The 20534-nt window shown below is 36.1% G+C and overlaps 1 protein-coding gene across 1 annotated transcript; it reads left to right on the forward strand.

Moving 5' to 3' along the window:
• p3h1 (prolyl 3-hydroxylase 1) lies at positions 1-16346 on the forward strand. Its single transcript, XM_022682303.2, has 15 exons — positions 1-605; positions 2626-2778; positions 3516-3705; positions 5015-5146; positions 6373-6512; positions 7620-7709; positions 7804-7856; positions 9469-9590; positions 9684-9838; positions 10981-11076; positions 11299-11449; positions 11597-11705; positions 12472-12547; positions 14178-14318; positions 15123-16346. The coding sequence occupies exons 1-15, from the start codon at positions 144-146 to the stop codon at positions 15678-15680; spliced, it is 2628 nt and encodes an 875-aa protein (XP_022538024.2). The 5' UTR covers positions 1-143; the 3' UTR covers positions 15681-16346.
• The last annotated feature ends 4188 nt before the right edge of the window (positions 16347-20534 follow it).

Genomic DNA, 20534 nt, shown 5'->3' on the forward strand with positions numbered 1-20534 from the left:
AGGACCAGGCAGGGGGTTAGCAGTGGCTCCAGAAGTGACTCCACCTCCAGCAAAACCTTCCCCCATCCAGGGCAGAGCTGTGGATGTGGATGTGGATGTGGTGACTCCAGTCTGCAGCAGTAGCAGAGCTCAGGATCTCCAGCATGTGGGCCTCGGTGCTTCTCTCAACTCTGGCTGTATCGGTTTTGGACTGTTCTTCAGGGAGCGTCCAGTTTAATGGAGTTCTGGAGCCCTACGACCTGCTGTTTGATAATGCGGTGGAGGCCTACTACAGGCAGGACTGGCTGTCTGTGATTCTGAATATGGAGAGAGCTCTGAGGAATAAAGGCATGATCCGGAAGGTCCGGACCGAGTGCCGACTCGCCTGCGCCAACCACACCGGCTTTGGAGAGCCCGTTCCCGGCGTGGCGGCGCCGCCGGTCCCCGGGGCTGGGTCTCTGGAGGACTTAGGGTTTTTCCAGAAAGTGCTGAAGCGGGCCGAGTGTGTGAGCGCCTGCGAAGCGGAGAAACTGGGACCACCGTCTCTGCACAAAGTTAGCGAAGCAGTTGAGCTGGAGTTTAAGAAGAGGACCCCTTATAATTACCTGCAAGTGGCTTATTTTAAGGTAAAAATGTTAAAAAAAAACAAAAAAAAACTGTAACTTTAGCTAGTTAACGCTTAGCTAAGTTAGGCTGGATGCAGGCTAGTCTAGAGTAGAGTTTGTTGTTTTAAAACTAGCTTAACTCCTACAGTTTCTACACAAGCACAAACCTGCACATATAAACAGAAAATGCTCAGTTTTAGTCAGCATTTTACCAGAAAATATATAATTTAAACTATTTCTTACTCCACATTCTCCTGTTGGTAACGTGGGTAAGCTGCTACAGACTCCCCCCAGCCCCCCCAAACTGAGGTTTAGGTGCCACGTCTTCAAAACGTTCATGTTGAGACACAGTCCAAGACGTTGTCCAATTAGAGGCCTCCAAAACACTCAAAAACAAAAAGAAAGTATTAAAAAAAAAAAAAAACTAAATGAAAGAGTATTTTGATTCTACTAATTTTAACCCTTTCAGACCCTGAATACATTGCAGTGATCATCATGTGTTTTTTTTCTTTTTGCATATTCTTTCAACTTAGACTAAAACCTTTTGTCCATCAAAATATTACATTAATAACATTATATTATATAATTCAATGAAACTGCAGTTCAGCCCCACTCACTGCATTGGGAAACAATAAAAATCTGCTCACTGAAATCAATCAATCAATCTATCAATCAATATATAAATAAAGCATGGCAGCATCCCACCTAATGAGGCACCATGTAATGTTTATTTTAGAGTTTATTGTACCACTTATGCTGTCCATACTCTACACGACTTTGAAAAGACTGAAAAAACTTTTTTTCCAGACTTTGACCCCCTCTCAAATCTAAAGACAAGTTGCAGACTTTTTATTCACAGGCTAAGATTTTGCAAAGACTGGGGATCAATATTTGCAAGACTACAGCTAGATTCTTGCTGAGATCATTTCTACATGCTTCTGGTGGAGTTTACATACAATACATATTAAATATTAAATTACAAAAAACATGCATATCAATAACTCATAACTTCATGACTTTTGTCCCCATCAACAGTTTATTTTTCTGCCACAATGTTAGTTCTTTATTTTTTTCAATAAAATGTGTTTTGTGTTACTTTGCTAGAGGTGAACATCTTTAAGAAAAGAATGTGGTCAGTAAGAAAATCTTGAATGATTGTGGACATGCTCTTACTTTCACTATTAAACATATCCTTGAGTTCTAGTGTTGGTTTTCTACGATGTGATTTCACCAAACGTTTAAGTGATCGCTGATCACAATCATTCGAGATTTTCTCTCTGGAGTCCAGATTTAGCCTGTTCCAAAGTGATGGACCATCAGGGTAAGAAGAGAGGCGGCTAAAGTAATTCACCCCCCATGCATTTTTGCCTACCAATGCCTACCAAACCATCAAAACTAAAGACGGTCCAACCAAATATTAGTGTATCTTACATTTTTTTGGCCAGGCGTTTCTGTATGTACTTTCATCATTTATTTAATAGTGGTGTTACTGTAATTAAACATTTTTTTACCTTTTAGCTACAATGACATGGATTGTATCAAAGACAATCACACTATTTTCTTTATAGTTGTTACAGGGATTTGTGGATTTGTAATATTTTTAGTGTACTGTGAATATATACATGATTATACTCTATATTTTATTGTAATTACTAGAATTTTTAATCAGTTTTATAGTACCTTTTTAAAGTGTTAAGAAAACAATACACTAAATATTGAAACAATGCTGTGAAGATTTGATTTTTCTCAGCTGCAAGAGCATTAGTACAGTCAGAAATTAGTACTGGGTTATTAGTTGTTGATCACAATTGATATTCATGTGTATCCAAGAGCAATCCTATGGAGTAGTATCACTTCAGAGAGACACTTTTACTGTATCAGAGCCCAAAGCTGAGTAGTTTAAATGTAATTGGGAAATTGAGAATCCTGAACATAGACTTGAGTTTAACAGCTTGAGAATGTCCTCATAGCACATCATATTTTTTATACAGTATAATACTATGTTTAGGTTGAAATTAATTTTATGTTTTTATGCACACAGATAAACAAGCTTGATAAAGCAGTGGCCGCAGCAAATACCTTCTACATTGCGAACCCTGATCATGTAGAGATGAGGCAGAACCTGGAGTACTACAGTCTGATGGCTGGAGTGCAGGAGGCTGACTTCAAGGACTTAGAGGCCAGACCCCACATGGTAAGATGATGACCCCTTGGATAAGGCTTTGAAATAACATCCTTTAGCTGTCTCTTACTGCCACCTTTGTTATGGAGTGTCTGTCACGTTATTAGGCTTTGGCATGTGTTGATACAGAATATGCATATTCAGTTTCTTTGATTTTGCTGTTTATAGGTATATGTTTAAGTACAAATATTGTCATTTAGAGCATTTATTTGCAGAAAATGCAAAATGGCTGAAAGAACAAATAGATGCAGAGCTTTCAGACCTCAAATAATGCAAAGAAAGCAAGTTCATATTCTTAAATTTTGAAAAGTTCAGAAATCAATATTTGGTGGAATAACCCTGTTTTTTATTACAGCTTTCATGCATCTTGACATGTTCTCCTCCACCAGTCTTACACACTGCTTTTGGATAATTTTATGCCTTTACTCCTGGTGCAAAAAATCAAGCAGTTCAGTTTGGTTTCATGGCTTGTGATCATCTATCTTCCTCTTGATTATATTCCAGATTTTCAATTTGGTAAAATCAAAGGAAATCATAATTTTTAAGTCATCTCTATTTTTTATCATAGTGGGATATCTTTACTATAATACCATCACCCACTTTAAAAGGGTTTACATTTTTTTTAAAGGATAGACCACTCCATAACAGATCTAATAAAAGACTTCTGTGGAATGTATCACATATTTGGTTAATAGCACAGATCCAAAGCTAATAGAGAAATGATATGTCCCTTTCTTGTGAATTTTCAGGCAGAGTTTCTGGCTGGGAAGAAGCTGTACAGTGCGGAGAGTTTCTCGCCAGCCATCGATCACTTTGAGGCAGCTGTGGATGAGTATTTCACTGCAGACGCTGAGTGCAGGGTGCTGTGTGAGGGAGCGTATGACTACGACGGGTACAACTACATGGAGTACAAAGCTGACCTCTTCCAGTCCATCACAGGCAAGAATATCTTTTCCAGTACTTATGGTAGTTATTTGGAATGTGTTACCCATTTTTGTAGATCTGTCTTTTAGGTAACACTTTACAATAATGGCCACAATTAAAAGGACTGTTAAATGGTTAAGAAATGTCTCAACTAATTATTAATTAAATTTAATTAAACTGATAAAACTAGTGTTAATTAATAGCTAATTGTGACAATCTGCCGTAAGTACTGCTAATTAAGGTGCCCTGAATTACTTTTACTTAATAACTTTTAAAGTGTTACTGAACCATTAAATTGTGTCTTTTACAATTGTGGTTTTATAGTACAAAAAAAGAAACATTTCACAAAAAGTAAGTAAATGCATTGTTGCCAACTTTTCAGACCTTCTAGCAACTTTTTTTTGGAAAAAAGCAACTATATTATAGCATCTATAATAGGTTTGAGAATAAAGAAAACTTAAAAAAATTAAATAAAATAAGACAACAAAAATTAAAAATTCCTGAAGGAAAACAAAACGTAGAATAACAGTTCTGGCTAACTGCTGCTCTTATAATAACATTTAACAACACAGCAAATAACTGATTTATGTAAATTATGTAAAAATGAAGTTATTTTGAGAAGTGACTGCCTATTTAAAAAGCAACAGAAGTTGTTCATTTTTTAGAGTTCATTTGTAACATTTCTAACATATATTTAAAGTGTTTTTTACTCATTTTTTTTTCTCTCCCACAACGTTATTCCTTTACAGCTTTAAAAACATGTATTATGCAAATTCTGCGATGACGTCATTTAGCGGCTTCTAGGACAGCCAATAGCAACTTTTCTTACTGAGGAGTTGGCAACACTAAGTAAATGTGTGTTTGGTAGATTTAGTATTTCTTTGTTGTAGCAATGCTTCTTGGCAATAAATCGTATACAGTTGCAAAGCCTTTTTTCATTTTTAAAACCACTATTGTTACGAACATGTATTTGTGGGATGATCAGCAGAGCTGAGTATTTGGCATTCTTTGCCAAGGCCAAACAGCTCATTTGTTTTTGATTGGCATCTAATTGGCAGCACCTGTGAACATGGGCTCTGCTACAAAGGTCAGTAGGTTTCTGCTCCAAGAATCAAAATCATGCCACATTTAATTAATAGGGCAATTTTAATCTGATGTTTTGCAAAACCATGTTTTTATGGCATTATATGGAGTGAGCCCTGCTCCCAGTATCTCCAAACTAAAGGCCAAGTTCCATATAACGGAGGATGATCGGGACAGACTGCATATGGATGTCCCAAGAAGATGAGTTTGTTTCATATCTATGCTTATTGTTTATTTACAGATCACTACCTGCACATTCTGAACTGCAAGCAGAACTGCGCTGTGGAACTGGCCTCCACTGCTGGAATGGATAAGCCGATTGAGGACTTCCTTCCTGCACATTTCAACTACCTGCAGTTTTCCTATTACAACAGTATGTTAAATTGTTTTATTTGAACGTTTGGTTATGTAAGGCTTGGATGCAGCTATTTCTTGAGATAATCTGAAGACTATATGAAGTTTGATGACCTGCTGTGCACTATGCTCTTCAGCAATTGCTGTGCCTCAGACCCATTCTTTGGTTTTACAGCTTGAGGATGTCCTGATAGCACTTCTGTTAAATTTAGATTTCAGTTACAAAATTCATCATACATGTTTAATACAGTATAATACTATGTTGAGGTTGAAATAAATTGTCACTATTCTTTCACTAATGTTTGTAGAAGCAGTCTGCAGGACTAGGTGCATGGTTTTACACACCTAGAAATAGTGCTAGGTGATATGGGAAAAATCATATGTCACAATATATCACATTTAAGTATGTTTTAAGTTATTCTTCGAAAAAAAAATGACAAAATAATATCATTGCTTACTTTTTTTCAACTTTATTTCAAAGTGACATTAAACCAAACTTTCACAAATGAAAATTACTACCTTTTAGTGCAGCAATATATATGTATCAAATAAAACAGATGAGGTAGATGCAGTAGCTCATTTTTTTAAAAGAACAATGCGTCTCCATTGTTCAGCTCTCATGAGTTTAATAACCAAGCGGCGTGTTCTCGCGCGTCCGTAAAATAACGTAAAGCAGCTTCATGTCGCAAAACCACATTATGAAGCTTTTTTTGTGAAGATTACTTTATTATCACTTATATAAACCGAGTTTATGCAAAGTGACCACGCCAATATATTTCGTCGTAGCCTCTTTTATATATTTGCATGAATAATTGATGAAATTACTGTAGAAACGTTAGGGACAATAGAAGGTAAGTAGCACGATAGACACTTTTCTATCGTCCCCACGATATTTATCGTCATATCGCACAGCACTAACTAGAAGTGTCCATGAAAATGACTGGAACCTGAATTTGTCGATTTAGATTGGTGAGCGAAAACCTTTGGCAATATAGTGTATGTATAAATGATATGGACAGACCTTATAATGAATGCAATCAGCCACAGTACTTCATCTACAATAATCCATAAGCTATTGACACAGAAATGCAAATTCACACACTGCTCGTCTTGTCCTTTAGAGAAATATTGCTACCACGACTCTCTCTGTGATCCAGAAACAGCATATGTCTTCATAATAATGCAGTCTTAACTCAGTTTTTCCACACTCTGTCCCTCCCTGTCCCTGTCTCTTCTCTCTGCCAGGTGAGAAATATGAGAAGGCTATTGAGAGCGCTAAAACCTACCTACTGTTCCATCCTGAGGATGAGGTCATGAAGCAGAACTTGGCGTACTACTCGGCTGTGCTCGGCGAGGAAAAGGCTGCAGACATCTCAGCCATGGAGGTGATGACCAAACTGCCAAACACACACACACAAGCAGGATTTTGTAGCTGTAGCTGTATGCCTTCGGCCTGTCAGTTTAAAACAAAATCATGCAATCACTGTATGCACTTTTTGCAAAAATAAATAAATAAATAAATCAAATGGGGGCAGGCTAGATCTAGACAACGCAAATCTTAAGGTGTATATATATTCATTTTATGATGTGTTTGCCAAAAAAGCCAGCACAGCCTTTTCTAGCATTTGTTTTAGGCCAGTAACAACAGACTGACAAAACTGTACATTTACCTCCAGTTAAATTGGGTGAACTGTACTAACTAGGGGTGTGTTATATCGTATCGTATGCTATAATACCGCAAACATTTTAGAATATCGTGAACGATATTATACCCTGAAATATCGTGCCATATCACCCACCCCTAATTATTACACCAGGGTACTACATTTTGCTGTTTTTAGTAAAACAAAAATTCTGTTAAATCTGATAAAATTCTCGTATTTTTTTATCTCAGTTTGGGGTGTGCCATATATTGTATGCAATAATGAAATAAATTGTAATATATTATAATATATAAAAATACCATGAAATATCTTGATATTATTATAAGACCATATCGCCTACCCCTAGTACTCACTATAGAATATTATTTAAATAATGGTTTAAAGGTAAAGTTCACCCCCACGACTGATTAATTTTGCCTGTTTTTTTACATGTCTTGTACATGTATTATGCAAATATCTTCAAATATGTTTCATACCATGTTTTTACCCTATTGCCCAACCCTGTTCTCAGCATTTTAAAAAAGTTAGACCATTATAGTTTTTTAACACTGTGAGCATTTATAGGTTATTTATAAGTATAGGGGACTAATAAAAGAAAGTGTCACCAATTTGATTAATTCATCATGTCTAGAAACAAGTGGGAGGCTTATGTAGAACCTTCTAAAATTAGGATTTACGAAGTGTGACTGCTGAGCACGGGTGATTACACATTTATAAGATGCGTGAATAAATGAATAAAAGATTAAACACGTTCAGGAAGTGTATGAGATTCCACACTCACTGTGCGGTTTATGTGATGTTTCATGGTGTCTCATTTTCTGTCGTTAGGTTGTTGAGCAGTACATCAAGAAGTCCGTGCTGGAGAAAGAGCTCCTTTATTTTGGTTATGAAATTTTTGGAATCACTTTTGTCGATCCAGTAAGTCCCACAGGCACAGTTATGCACAGTGCTACACTTTCTGTCTGCCTGGAAGGAATTATTCCTAATTCCTAATCCCTTATTCTTTTTTCAGGACACTTGGACTCCCGCAGAAGTTATGCCTAAGAAACTACGAGACAAGCAGAAGTAAGAACTAAGTCTAATCACTGTTTAAAGCTACAGTACATTCACAATCCAGGTAAACGTATCCCAAATCCAAAATTATTCGTCATGTATGGCACAGATGTGTATGTCAGGGTGTGATAAAGTGCAAGGCAAGGAGGCACAATAAGGAGTCAAAATCCATTATTTTATTGATCCTTAGCATGAAAGAACTCCGTTCTCCGTAAAAACAGGGACAAAAATAAATGCGAGAATGATTTTAAATTAAAAGCGAGACAGAGAGAGGTTCTACTGTGGAAAAAAAATACTGAAAGTGAAAACAGATTTCTTATGAAGGTAAAACACAATACAGAATATTAAACCCTCTGGTTAATATTAAATATTCTGTTAACAAACATAATTTTAAAATTCTTGATAGTAATAAGTAAATAGTCCTCTCATTTCAAATTTTAATTTCTTGGTTACCCAAACATTTGACCCTATTTTGACGTATTTGGCCATGTAGTGTGAGCAACCATTCATTTGAGGAGTTTGTGTGAGTTTTACATCAAGAAAAAGAAAAAAAACAGAGGAGAAGGAAAATTTTATATGGTGATATAGCAAGGTAACAGACCTTAATAACCTTTATAATAAAAAAAAACATAAATTTATCCTCTATTGCATGATTATTTTTATGATGAAAAATATAATCGTTGGATACTGTGGATATAGCAAACTTAAATTTAGATTTTTTACTTTTAATAACAAGCTGATATTTTGAATCAGGTATTTTAGAGGAAGGAAGCACCCAAAACATGCAAAGTAGGAAAAGGTCTTTAGGACAAGAAATGAGAGAGAACCCCTGCTTCATTATGATTAATCTAATAAAAGTGGTCTAACTGCACAAGGCAAGGAATAAAAAACAGTTTTGAACTGTTTTAATAAGTTTACAACAATAATTTAAGTATATAGTATACACTGGTAGATATTTTTATTTAGGACCCACTTGTATGCCTCGTCGTATTGGATGTAGATATGCCATGGACGTTGTATTATTATATTGCTATAAATTTTATATTTATATTAAAATACGTACATGCCTAAAAATAGATATGATAAAAAAAAATTGGTTTGTTGACTAAAGGCAACACTATTCTATGTGGGTTTATTATAAAAAAAAAAATAAATAAGAAGAACTGAGCCTGTTTCTAATGAAATGTACGAACAAGGTCACAGGACATGGCTACAGCATCAAAGGAAAATAAAAAGCTTTAAAAAAAAAAAAAAAAAAAAAAAATCAAGAAACCAATGCAGTGCCCATGGCTCGATTACTCACTCAGTAACATTAAACTTGAATATTGTATAGCTCCTTTGATTCTGGCAAGGATGAAACCGAAACTTCATGTGAAGCATTCCTCTTTCGCACACTGTTCAGACAAATCTCAGATATGGGTCACGTTAAAAGACTGTGTGAACAGCCTAAAATAAACATTGTTTTTGGTTTGAAAATTGGATTTGGGTCATTTTCACCTGCTGTTTAAACGTAGCCTAAATCAAGCCTAAATGCACATTAATGAACACAGTTGTATATATAAATACACTATTGACCAGGAGTTGACCTGAAACTGTATCTCTCTCTCCTTGTTGTTGTGTACAGGGCAGACAGAGAGACAGCTGCCCGGATTACAGAGGAGATTGGCAATCTGATGAAAGAGATTGAGACGCTGGTGGAGGAGAAGACCAAGGAATCAACAGACATCCCAAAAATAATTAATGATGGTGGGTCTGAAACAGTAGCGTTCAGCATGTCTGAAGTTTGGAATTGAAGATTGAAGTTTTGTTGTTCTTGTCTGACGTTGATATTTTTCTTAGGACCCAACATAGAATCACCTCTTCCAGCAGACAAGCCGGTGGCTGATGCCGTCACAGTTACCATGACCTCCGCGGCTCTGAACGGATCTCAGAGAGTAGTGCTGGATGGGGTCGTCACAGACGACGAATGCCGGGAATTACACAGACTCTCCAATGTAGGTCTTTGACCTTTCAAGAACTTCACAATAGACTGCTGTGTTGTGCTTCTGTAAAATTACACTGAAATCTCACTTAGTTATTAGGTATTTTTTGTTAAGCTATTCTTTAATATCAGTGTAAGGCAATCAGTATGTGAAATCAGTTTACCGAGTGGCTATAATATCTGTTGATACTGCTAAAATCAATATTGTTCACTGACAATAATGCTAAAATACCAGTATACACAACACGGCACTTTCTAAAGACAGACAGACAGGCAGACAGGTAGACAGGTAGACAGACAGATAAATAGATAGATTCTTTATTGATCTCAGAGAAGATCTGGACATTCATTAGCAGCAGGTATACAAAGTGCACAGAAGTTACAAAAAAAGGATAAGATAATATGATGCAGATAAAAAATACAATAAAATGATAAATTAAAGTATAAAAGTAGAGTCTTTTAGTGTCTATGTAATGGAGATAGTAATGCAGTTAACACAGTAAAACAACAATGAAAACCAGTTAATGTGAATATTGAGAATACAAATAATGTCTGCTATACAGAATGTGCAAGTACGCAGTTATATAATAATATAAATTCTTAAGGGTTCCATAGAATGTATTTTGTAAGTGGGGTTAGATAAACACCAGCAGATGAAAATCTGCAGAGATCAAATCAAGAGTCCAGAGTCTGGAGGAAGAGTGGAGAGACACACAGTCCAAACTGCTTGAGGTCTAGTGTGAAGTTTCCACCAATCAGTGATGGTTTGGATAAAGAGACATGTCGGTCATCTGCTGGTGTTGATCCACTGTGTTTTATTATCAAGTCTAAAGTCAGTGCAGTTTTGTTTTCCCACAAAATCTTACAGCACTTCATGCTTCCCTCTGCTACTGACAACTTTTATAGAGATGCAGATTTCATTTTCCAGCAGGACTTGACACGCTGCCCACACTGCAAAAAGTATCAATTGGTCTTATATAATATTCTAATTTTCTAAGATACTGATTTTTGGGTTTTCATTGGCTGTAAGCCACAATCATCAACAATAAAATAAAAAAAACACTTAAAATAGATCACTCTGTGTGTAATAGCATCTATATAATATATTAGTTTCACATTTTAAACTGAATTACTTGCTTGATCACATTCTTATAGGTAGCAGCACAGAGCGGTGACGCCTACAGGGGTCAGACAAACCCTCATTCACCAAGCGAGATGTTCCAGGGGATCACTGTTCTCAAGACTCTGAAGGTCAGACTCCTCCAGATATTTCAGCTTGATTTATTTCAGGATTGACTGACTATTTATTGCATAATCAATACTTTCAATAAGAATGAGCACACACTCTTATACTCTTTTTTTTTTTTTTTACTTTTTACCATTTGTCTTTGTTGTCATCTGAGAATATGTTAAAGGTTACTCATTTCTAGGCTTAATGAAATTCATAAAGTCCATTATTATTGTTCCTCCCAGCTCGGTCAGGAGGGACTGCTCCCTGTGAAGAGCGCTCGTCTGTTTTTCGACCTCAGTGAGAAAGTGCGTAAAGTAGTGGAGTCCCACTTCAGCCTGGAGACTCCGCTCTACTTCTCTCACTCACATCTGCTCTGCCGCTCAGCCAATGAGGGTAAGAGGAGTTTACCATATACAGGAAAAAAAAATCCTTCCTTTATTGTAATTTTTGTGTGTATTTCTAATTCTCCATGTAGTAAGTGTATATTTAGTGTGAAATGCAGCTGGTGGGTAAGTTTAAAGTTTGTTTGTTCCCTTCCAGAGAAGCAAGAGGACCCGAGTCACCCTGTACATGCTGACAACTGTCTGCTGATCTCAGAACTTAATGAGTGCATAAAAGAGACATCCACATACACACACCAAGACTACAGGTAGGCCGATATTCTGCTTCACGTGAAACTTTTCTTCTACTCTCATTGTCTGCATAAACCAGTAAAAGAATATAGATAGAAAAAGTAGTGAATCAGGAAAATACCCCAGACTGACTTCATACATAATTTAGGATTCATGGCAACACCCACTTGGGCTTGCAACCACCCACTGCAGAGCCATGGGAAAGCATCCCAGTGCTGTTAGCCAATCATAGAAGAGACCTTTGCATGTCATGAATATTCATGAGTAAAGGTTGAAATCCTGTCCTTCTTCCTCACCCATACCTCCAACAAACTATAACCAACTGAAATGTATGATTACAGCAGCACTGCTGAAGTAAATATATTAAGCTTTGTGGGCTTGTCTGCGGGGTTTTTAAAAGAAATACTTTAAATTGTATTTAAATAGTTTTGTATTTGCTTTTTTAGATGACAATACATTTAGGATATATCATTTATTTAAAAACTGACAAAAGAAATAAATACTTGTGAAAAATCATGTTTGGTACCTAACACTAGGCCAGCGTTGTCTGGTTTGAGCTAAAAACGTGTGTTCTGTGCATTAAGTCATGTATAGTGTATAGTGTTGTATATATGTATTATGTATAGTGATGAATGAGTAGTGACCAGATTAGAAATTAAAACATTAAAAATCCAAAAAAAAAAAAAAAGTAAAAGAAAAATTGGCAAAACTGAGTGTTTGTGAGTCATCAAAAAAATACCTTATTATTATAAAAATAATAATACATGCTGTTTTTGTTTTCAGCGCCATTCTCTATCTCAATGATGACTTTGAAGGGGGTGATTTCATCTTTACAGAACTGGATGCTGAAACAGTCACAGTAAGATTTTTGCAGCCTCATCTTCAGTGCCAATCAGTGACCACTGGGTGGCACTCTTAAGCCTTGATAGCCTTATTAGTGTTCAACCCCAAATTCCTGAAGAAGTCTTAATCTAATGTCAATCATACACTACACGCCTTTAAAAAAGACTTCCCTCTCACATCTAAAGACAGGGGATCAGTAACTGCAACTAGATTATTTCTGAGATTATCTCCCATCATGCTTCTGGTGAAGTTTACATACAATACCTATTAAATAATTAAGTTACAAATAATGTTAATATATCAGTACTGTAATTTATCAGACTCACAACTTTTGTCCCCAACAGCAGTTTTTTTGTTTTTTTGCCACACTGTTCTGTTCTTGATATTTTTTTTAATTAAATACATTTTGTGTTCAACTCTGCCTATAAGCTTCTTTTACCCCCCCCCCCTCTTTTTTTGCTACAACCTTGTATAGCAAAGAATCACAGCTTCACTGCTGTACATTTGCCTTTGTTTTAGACAGAATTAATGCAATAAAGAACATCATTCTTGAAAAAAATGTTTATTAAACTTATTTGTATAAAATATATAACACTATAAGATAAGATAAAGTAGTGTAAAATAAAATATAATAACTTTAAATATAATGACTTTAAAGTGCGACCTGTGTTTAAAATACTGTACATATTAAAGTAAAGTAAGAACCATATTAACCATATCAACAACCATATTAAAGTAATTAACCTATTAACTGCAAAATGTGCTCTTTTTCAAATCGTTTGTAAAAAGTTATGTAAAATATTCTTGCCTTGCAGCTTCCCGTAGCTCTTTTCCTATTGGTTGTTGACATCGTTCACGTCACTATTTGCGTGACCCAAGTCTCGAGACTTACAATAATATTAAACATGGTGGATTTTATCGCAGTGCAGAATAAGAAAAAGACTGATTTAACTGTTTAATCCTAACCACCTTACACTGACCTTACACAACCACAACTCCACTCTAGCAAGACTTGCATGATTTTATCCCGACTCTGGGACTGTGAAATCGATTAAATTGCTTAAAAATCGCTTAAAAATCGCTAGGTGTTCGAACCCTAGCTCATGCAGCTTTGCCATCAAGCTGCCGGCGCTCAGAGGGAGCAAAATTGGCCCTGCTTCCTCTGGGTGGGTACAGTAGATGGCGCTCTCTCCCCACATCACTCCTAGGGTGATGTCCGCAGCACAGGGCGTCTGTGAGCTGATGTGTCAGAACCGAGTCGCTGCGCTTTCCTCCAAGCACGCTGTGATGCTGCTCGGCAATGCTGCATCAGCAGCAGCTTGAAAAGAAGCGGGAGCTGACTTCATATGTATCAGAGGAAGCATATTAGTCGGTGTTAGTCTTCACCCTCCTGGTGTGTTGGGGCATTACTAGTGATAGGGGGAGTCCTAATGAGTGGGTTGGGTAATTGGCTGTGTAAATTAGGGAGAAAATGGGAAAAAGTAGGGGAAAAAAAAGTCGTTCTGTGTAAGGTGGGTATTAGTCTAGTAAATCGCAGCACCAGTTGTGATTCACCACTAAAAAAAAAGGTTTTCTGTATCTGAGCTGTTCCAGTAGATTTGATGTTTAAAGGGATGCTGATTGGATGCACTGTGTTCTCTCTACAGGCTGTGGTGAGGCCTCAGTGTGGCAGAGTCGTGGCTTTCGGTGGGAGCAAGGAGAATCTCCATGGGGTAAGAGCAGTGACCAAAGGCCAGCGCTGTGCTGTGGTGCTGTGGTTCACTCTGGATCCCAAACACAACGAGAAGGTAAGACTTTTTTATGTTCTGTCACATTTTAAACCAAAGGTTTGGTTAAAGTTGAACATAGTTGATCAGACAGGTGTCTGAGTGATTAATAATTTATAATATACATAATGACAAAATTGAATCTATAGCGTGGACTGCAGTCATGAATTAAACATGTAATTCATGTTTAAAGTTGTTTTTCTTGTAAAAACACCACATTAGAACAGATACAGGTACACATACATACAGGAAATACATTTTTAAAGCTACTTTTACACTAGTTTGAAGAACAAAGCTTTGGTTCCAAATCTTTACTTTTAGATGCTATTATTAATAACAGTTTTATTAATATCACACAATGTTAGAAACCATATACATACCATATACATCAGAGGTTATTAAACACTTGCAATGTCCTCAGATAACTTATTTTGGCTACAAATGCACAATAAAAAGCAATCTAAAAGTTCTGGTCATATTCAAACATATACCTATAAATAGCAAAATCTGAGAAACTGATTCAGAAACTGAAGTATTCTCTTAATTATTTCCAAAGCTGTATATGTGTAAGTAGTGTCAATTACCTAATTTTGCTCATTTATTGTAATATGAAGTCCGGAAAATTCTAACTTACATGTTTTTATTAATAAACCAATAAAAGGGGACAATATCTAAGGGAGTTGCTGTTTTTTATAGGCAATATATAATACTTCAAATTTAAAATAAATATGTATTTATCAAATTAAATTATTTATCTGCACTAATTTAATTAAGTTAGTAAATTAAGCTTTTTTTTTAATTTATTTATTTATTTTTTTACCTCAGGAGCGAATTGAAGCTGAGGAGCTCCTAAAAGTTCTCTCCAATCCATTGGATAAAGATTTCCAGCCAACAGAGAAGGACAAGTCAGAGCCACAGAACACAGAGCAGGACAAGACGGAGACACCTGTGCAGGAACAGCCCAGCAAAGCCTCTGATGAACAGACCGACACTGCAGCTGATACAAAGACAGACAACAAAGACGTTAAAAAGGATGCGCAGCCAAAGGCTAAATCTGCAAACAAAACAAAGGACAAATCAGTGGACAAAAAAGAGAAGTCTGTGGACAAGAAGACGGTAAAAGTAGCCAAAACAGCCACCCAGACGAAAGCGAAACCATCAGGAAAAACGAAAGAGGCAGACAAAACAAAGGCCAAAACAGCAGAAAAAACAAAGGCCAAAACAGCAGACAAAACAAAGGAGAAGTCAGTGGACAAGAAGACAGTAAAAGTAGTGTCTAAAAAGACTGGTGGCACAGAAAGCAAAAAACCCAAAGCAAAAACCTCCACGCAGAAAGACTCTAAATCAAACTCACAACAAGATAAAGATAAAGATGAGTTGTGAGTGTTTTTTAAATGAATCTTTATTTTCTAATTTTTAGTTTCTACTTTTTTCTTTTGCCATTTCTTTGTGATGGGAACAATTTTATTGCCCCTTTTTATGCCACATAATGACAAAATTGAATCTATAGCGTGGACTGAAGTCATGAATTACACAAGTTATTCATGTTTAAAGTTTTTTTTCTTGTAAAAACACCACATTAGAACAGAAACAGGTACACATACATTCAGGAAATACATTTTTAAAGCTGTTTTTAAACTAGTTTGAAGAACAAAGCTTTGGTTCCAGATCTCTTCTGTACGTCTGCAGCTAGAGTCCATAATTGATGTGTTCAATTCCATCAGCAGCTCACCTGATTTAACATCATTAAGCACTGATTTATGAAACCAAGTGTTGATGTAGTGATGAACAGAGGATGACTTTGGAGATGTAAAACCACTACTGTCTGTATGAATGCTATTTGTATTTAGTTATTCTATTAATAGTGTTTTCACTTACTGTCCAGAATGTTTTTAATTATAATTTTCACATGTGTCTTAAAATTTTGCCCAGTATTTTTATATATTAAGTTAGTATAAAGTTTTTAAAACAGAAAAAAAAACAGTTCAATCTCAGGAAAGGAAGTCCTATCATAGCTGGTCAAATAAAATCAATGTCATTTGAGTTTAACTGTGGATTGTGTGTAATTTATTCACCTTTATTTCAGATTCTTTGGCATAATGTGTCACTAATTTGATATTCTAATTCAGGGGTGTCGAAACTACGGCCCGCGGACCATTTGCGGCCCGTTTCCTTTTTTGGAGCGGCCCGCGAGGTATTTTAGAAATAGAATGAAAGTTGGCCCGCTGTTAAGCAGGTTTTTATAATGTGAGATTCAAAGTTTGAACGCTAGGTGTCAAAAAAGAGTCTAAAAGCGGCGAGAGTGAAGTTTTGTAGCACAGAAAACAAGCCAAAGAGTCTAAAAGCGAAGAGAGTGCGCAGTTCTAGTGCAAAAAACGCTCCAAAGAGTGTAAAAGCGGAGAGACTGCGCATTTCTAGCGCAAAAAACGGGTCAAAGAGTCTAAAAGCAGAGAGAGTGCACATTTCTAGCGCAAAAAACGGGTCAAAGAGTCTAAAAGCGGAGAGAGTGCGCATTTCTAGCGCAGAAAAAGGGCAAATGAGTAAACACTATATCCACCCAAAAATCATTCTCATTAAAGCCTTTTTCAAATATAATCAACTCTTCTAGAATGTCTCTAATTATTCCCTAAAAGGAAATCTATTAAAATAACTTTTCCTATCAATCTGATGCTGTATGCAGACTGAAAAGGAAAATACCAATTTAAGAACATTGGGGTAAAAAAAAAAGAGACCATTTAAAAATGATGAGTTTCTTTAATTTTACCAAATTGTAAACCTCTGGAATATAATCAAGAGAAAGATGGATGATCACAAGCCATCAAACCAAGCTGAACTGCTTAAATTGTTGCACCAGGAGTAAAGGCATAAAGTTATCCAAAAGCAGTGTGTAAGACTGGTGGAGGAGAATATGATGCTGAGATGCATGAAAACTGTGATTAAAAGCCAGGGTTATTCCACCAAATATTGATTTCTGAACTCTTAAAACTTTATAGATATAAACTTGTTCTTTTTGCATTATTTGAGATCTGAAAGCTCTGCATCATTTTTGTTATTTCAGCCATTTCTTATTTTCTGCAAATAAATGCTATAAATGCTAAGTCATTTGGGAATTTGGGAGAAATGTTGTCTGTAGTTTATAGAATAAAACAATGTTCATTTTATTCAAACATAAACCTATAAATAGCAAAATCAGAGAAACTGATTCAGAAACTGAAGTGGTCTCTTTATTTTTTTCAGAGCTGTATATGATTGTCTTATCTTTAGCAATACAGATGAAAGGAGGAGGGCTTTGGAGATTTCTATTATATATTTATTCTATTATTAGTATTTTACTACATAAATTATCACTTACAATCACTTTTCAATTACAATTTTCATGTGCCTTAAAATGTTTTCTGTTAATAACAGAAATTGCAAACAATACCTAATTTATTTTAATAGTTTCCTCTAATGTTTTTTTTTTTAGCAGTGATGGCAAGCCATATCCTCAGCCCATTAACATGTATTTTTTGAGCTTGGAGTGTTTATAAGGACAGTTTAAACCCAAGTGGAAATACAAAAGCAAGCAAAAAGCTTTTCCATTTAGAAATTTTTTTTTTGAGTTTTCCATTTAAATTGCACTGATTAGGTTAATGTGTGACTCTAGTAGCACTGTTGAGGTAAATTCATAATTAGATTAGTAGCACTGCTGAAGTTAGTCTATGATTAAAACTGCTGGGGTAAATTTATGATTAGAATAATAAAGTAGCATTGCTAAAGTAAATTCTTGATTAGAATAGTAGCACTGCTGAGGTAAATTCATGATTAAACTAGCAGCACTGCTGAAGTAAGTTCATGATTGAAACTGCTGAGATAAATTCATGTTTGGAATAGTTGAGTAGCACTGCTGAGGTAAATTCATGATTAGAATAGCAGCACTGCTGAAGTAAGTTCATGATTAAAACTGCTGAGGTAAATTCACGATTATAATAGTTGAGTAGCACTGCTGAGGTAAATTCATGATTAGGATAGCAGCACTGTTGAAGTAAGTTTATTATTAAAACTGCTGTGGTAAATTCATGAATAGAATAGTTGAGTAGCACTGCTGAGGTAAATTCATGATTAGAATAGCAGCACTGCTGAGGTAAATTCATGATTATAATAGTTGAGTAGCACTGCTGAGGTAAATTCAGTGATTAGAATAGCAGCACTGCTGGGGTAAATGTATTGTTTGCTTTCAGTTTCAGACAAAAAGTTTCATTTTGGAGCATCTCTACTCAATACAGTCACAAACTAACCCAGTTGGAGAAGTTGAAGGGTTGAGCGTGAGCTGCACGGTTTCCACAGTGTGTCTTTGTGGGGACAGCAGGCTGAAGGTCTGCGTGGGTTTTGCATGTGAATGGACCCGGACCCACACATGGCAGTGAATGTCAGAGAGCCATGTCTTATAGCTGGCATATCTCAGGGCAACCTGATGCGGAGAAAAGCAAGACAATTATTCTGCAGCTCAGAGAGAGAGAGGGACATTGTCGGGCTGAAGGCTGCGCTGCATCGCTGTTTAAATAATGACGACTGACCAAACGCTTTACATTTCCAATGAACGATTTTGCATCTCTCTCTCTCATTTGTGACATTGTTTGTGTGAACAGTGGACAATAGGGAGAATGCATAGCTTCATAACTTCAATACCAAACATCTTTTCACTGTGTGTGAGCTCAAGGCAGTGTGCCAAAATGATGTCATGTTACAGTATTATGAAAACAATTGGGACACCACAAATCTTGAAAGTCCTTTTAGCATTTTTTAGCATATGGAAATTTGATCTACAGTACTTCTTTCTTTTTATGATTTTTTTACATTGTAAATTTAATATAGAAAACTGTATTAAAGCAATACAAGAAAACATATGGAATTATTTTGTAAAAAAAAAAAAAAGGTTTTAAGAATATGTTTTATACTTTAGATTCTTCTAAGCAGCGTTTATCTTTGAGGACAGATCTGCACACTCTTGGTATTTTAATGTCAGTGTCTTTGTTCTCTTGAAGGAGTTCCTGGAGGTGCTGAACAATAGTTGCTGCTTTTCCTTCTCAGTTGATTTAGGTCAGTAGATTGTGGAGGAAAAACACTTTTTTTTTTAACTGTTTACTACATATTTCTATATGTGTCTTTTGATTGTTTTGATGTCTTTAAACCTTTCAGTCCCTGCGTCCATTACAATGGACGTATTGTCTTTTTTTAATGTTTTGTTGCACATAAGAGTAATTGAGGCCTGTTGTCCATCAGAATAGGTCATGAACCAGCCAATAAAACAGTAGCTTAGCCCCGCCCACTGCACTGAAAAACACAGCAACTTAGACATTAGGGCATGGTAGCTCTAGAGCCGATGAGCCAAAGTATATAGATGTAATTTTTAGTCATTTTATGTGGTTTTGAACACTTTTATAATCTTTATTTTACTGTTTAGTGATGTTTGGTGAAATAAAAAGGTCAAGTGGTGGTATATTAGTGATATATATATAATATTTTGCGTGACATTTATTCAGATGTCCTTTGTTTGTCTAGGTCAGGGTTGGCCAGCAGGGGCCAGAGTCTGCACAGTTTGCTTCTGTATCAAACCAATGAACCTATCAATTAACAGTTGAGTTAAATCAGATAAACTAAATATCTAAAGTTTGAATAAGACAACATTTCTTTTACTTAAAGAAACAATAATAAGAAAAAAAGTACTTAATGAGAATAAGCATTAGAAATGGCTACAGCAGTCCAATTTCCAACTGCTGGACATGGCTCTCTGCCCTGCATGCCCATCCCTATGTGGCAAGTTCACCCAAGTTGCCAGATTGACACATAGTGGCAATCAATAATGATTACTATTCTGTAAGTTGATTATCAAATGTATACGTTTGCAATGTTTTTGAGTTTGCAATTTATAAACAAACTCATGTGGATTTTATTTAACTGTAAGCTTAATGCATTCCAAGCTGCATTAGCCAAAGCTAAGTCCATTATCACAAAAAACACTGCTCTGACACATTAAAAGTCACCTCTTCTTTTTGAACTGCTGTTGATGCAGCATTACCGATTAGCATCACAGCGCTAACGCTCGGAGAAAAGCGCAGCAACTTGGTTTTGATACATCAGCTCACAGATGCAGCCTTGTGCTGATCCACATCACCCTAGGAGTGATGAGGGGAGAGAGCACCATCTATTGTACCCACCCAGAGAGAGCAGGACCAATTGTGCTCTCTTAGGGCTCCG

This window comes from Astyanax mexicanus, chromosome 24 (genome assembly GCF_023375975.1).
Source record: "Astyanax mexicanus isolate ESR-SI-001 chromosome 24, AstMex3_surface, whole genome shotgun sequence".
Lineage (NCBI taxonomy): Eukaryota > Metazoa > Chordata > Actinopteri > Characiformes > Acestrorhamphidae > Astyanax > Astyanax mexicanus.

Excerpts from the sequence above, each read along its gene's own strand:
- p3h1 (XM_022682303.2), top strand. The coding sequence starts at position 144 with ATGTGGGCCTCGGTGCTTCTCTCAACTCTGGCTGTATCGGTTTTGGAC. Across the intron at positions 3,706-5,014 it reads CCTCTTCCAGTCCATCACAG|ATCACTACCTGCACATTCTG; the intron begins GCAAGAATATCT and ends GTTTATTTACAG. Across the intron at positions 6,513-7,619 it reads CAGACATCTCAGCCATGGAG|GTTGTTGAGCAGTACATCAA; the intron begins GTGATGACCAAA and ends TTCTGTCGTTAG.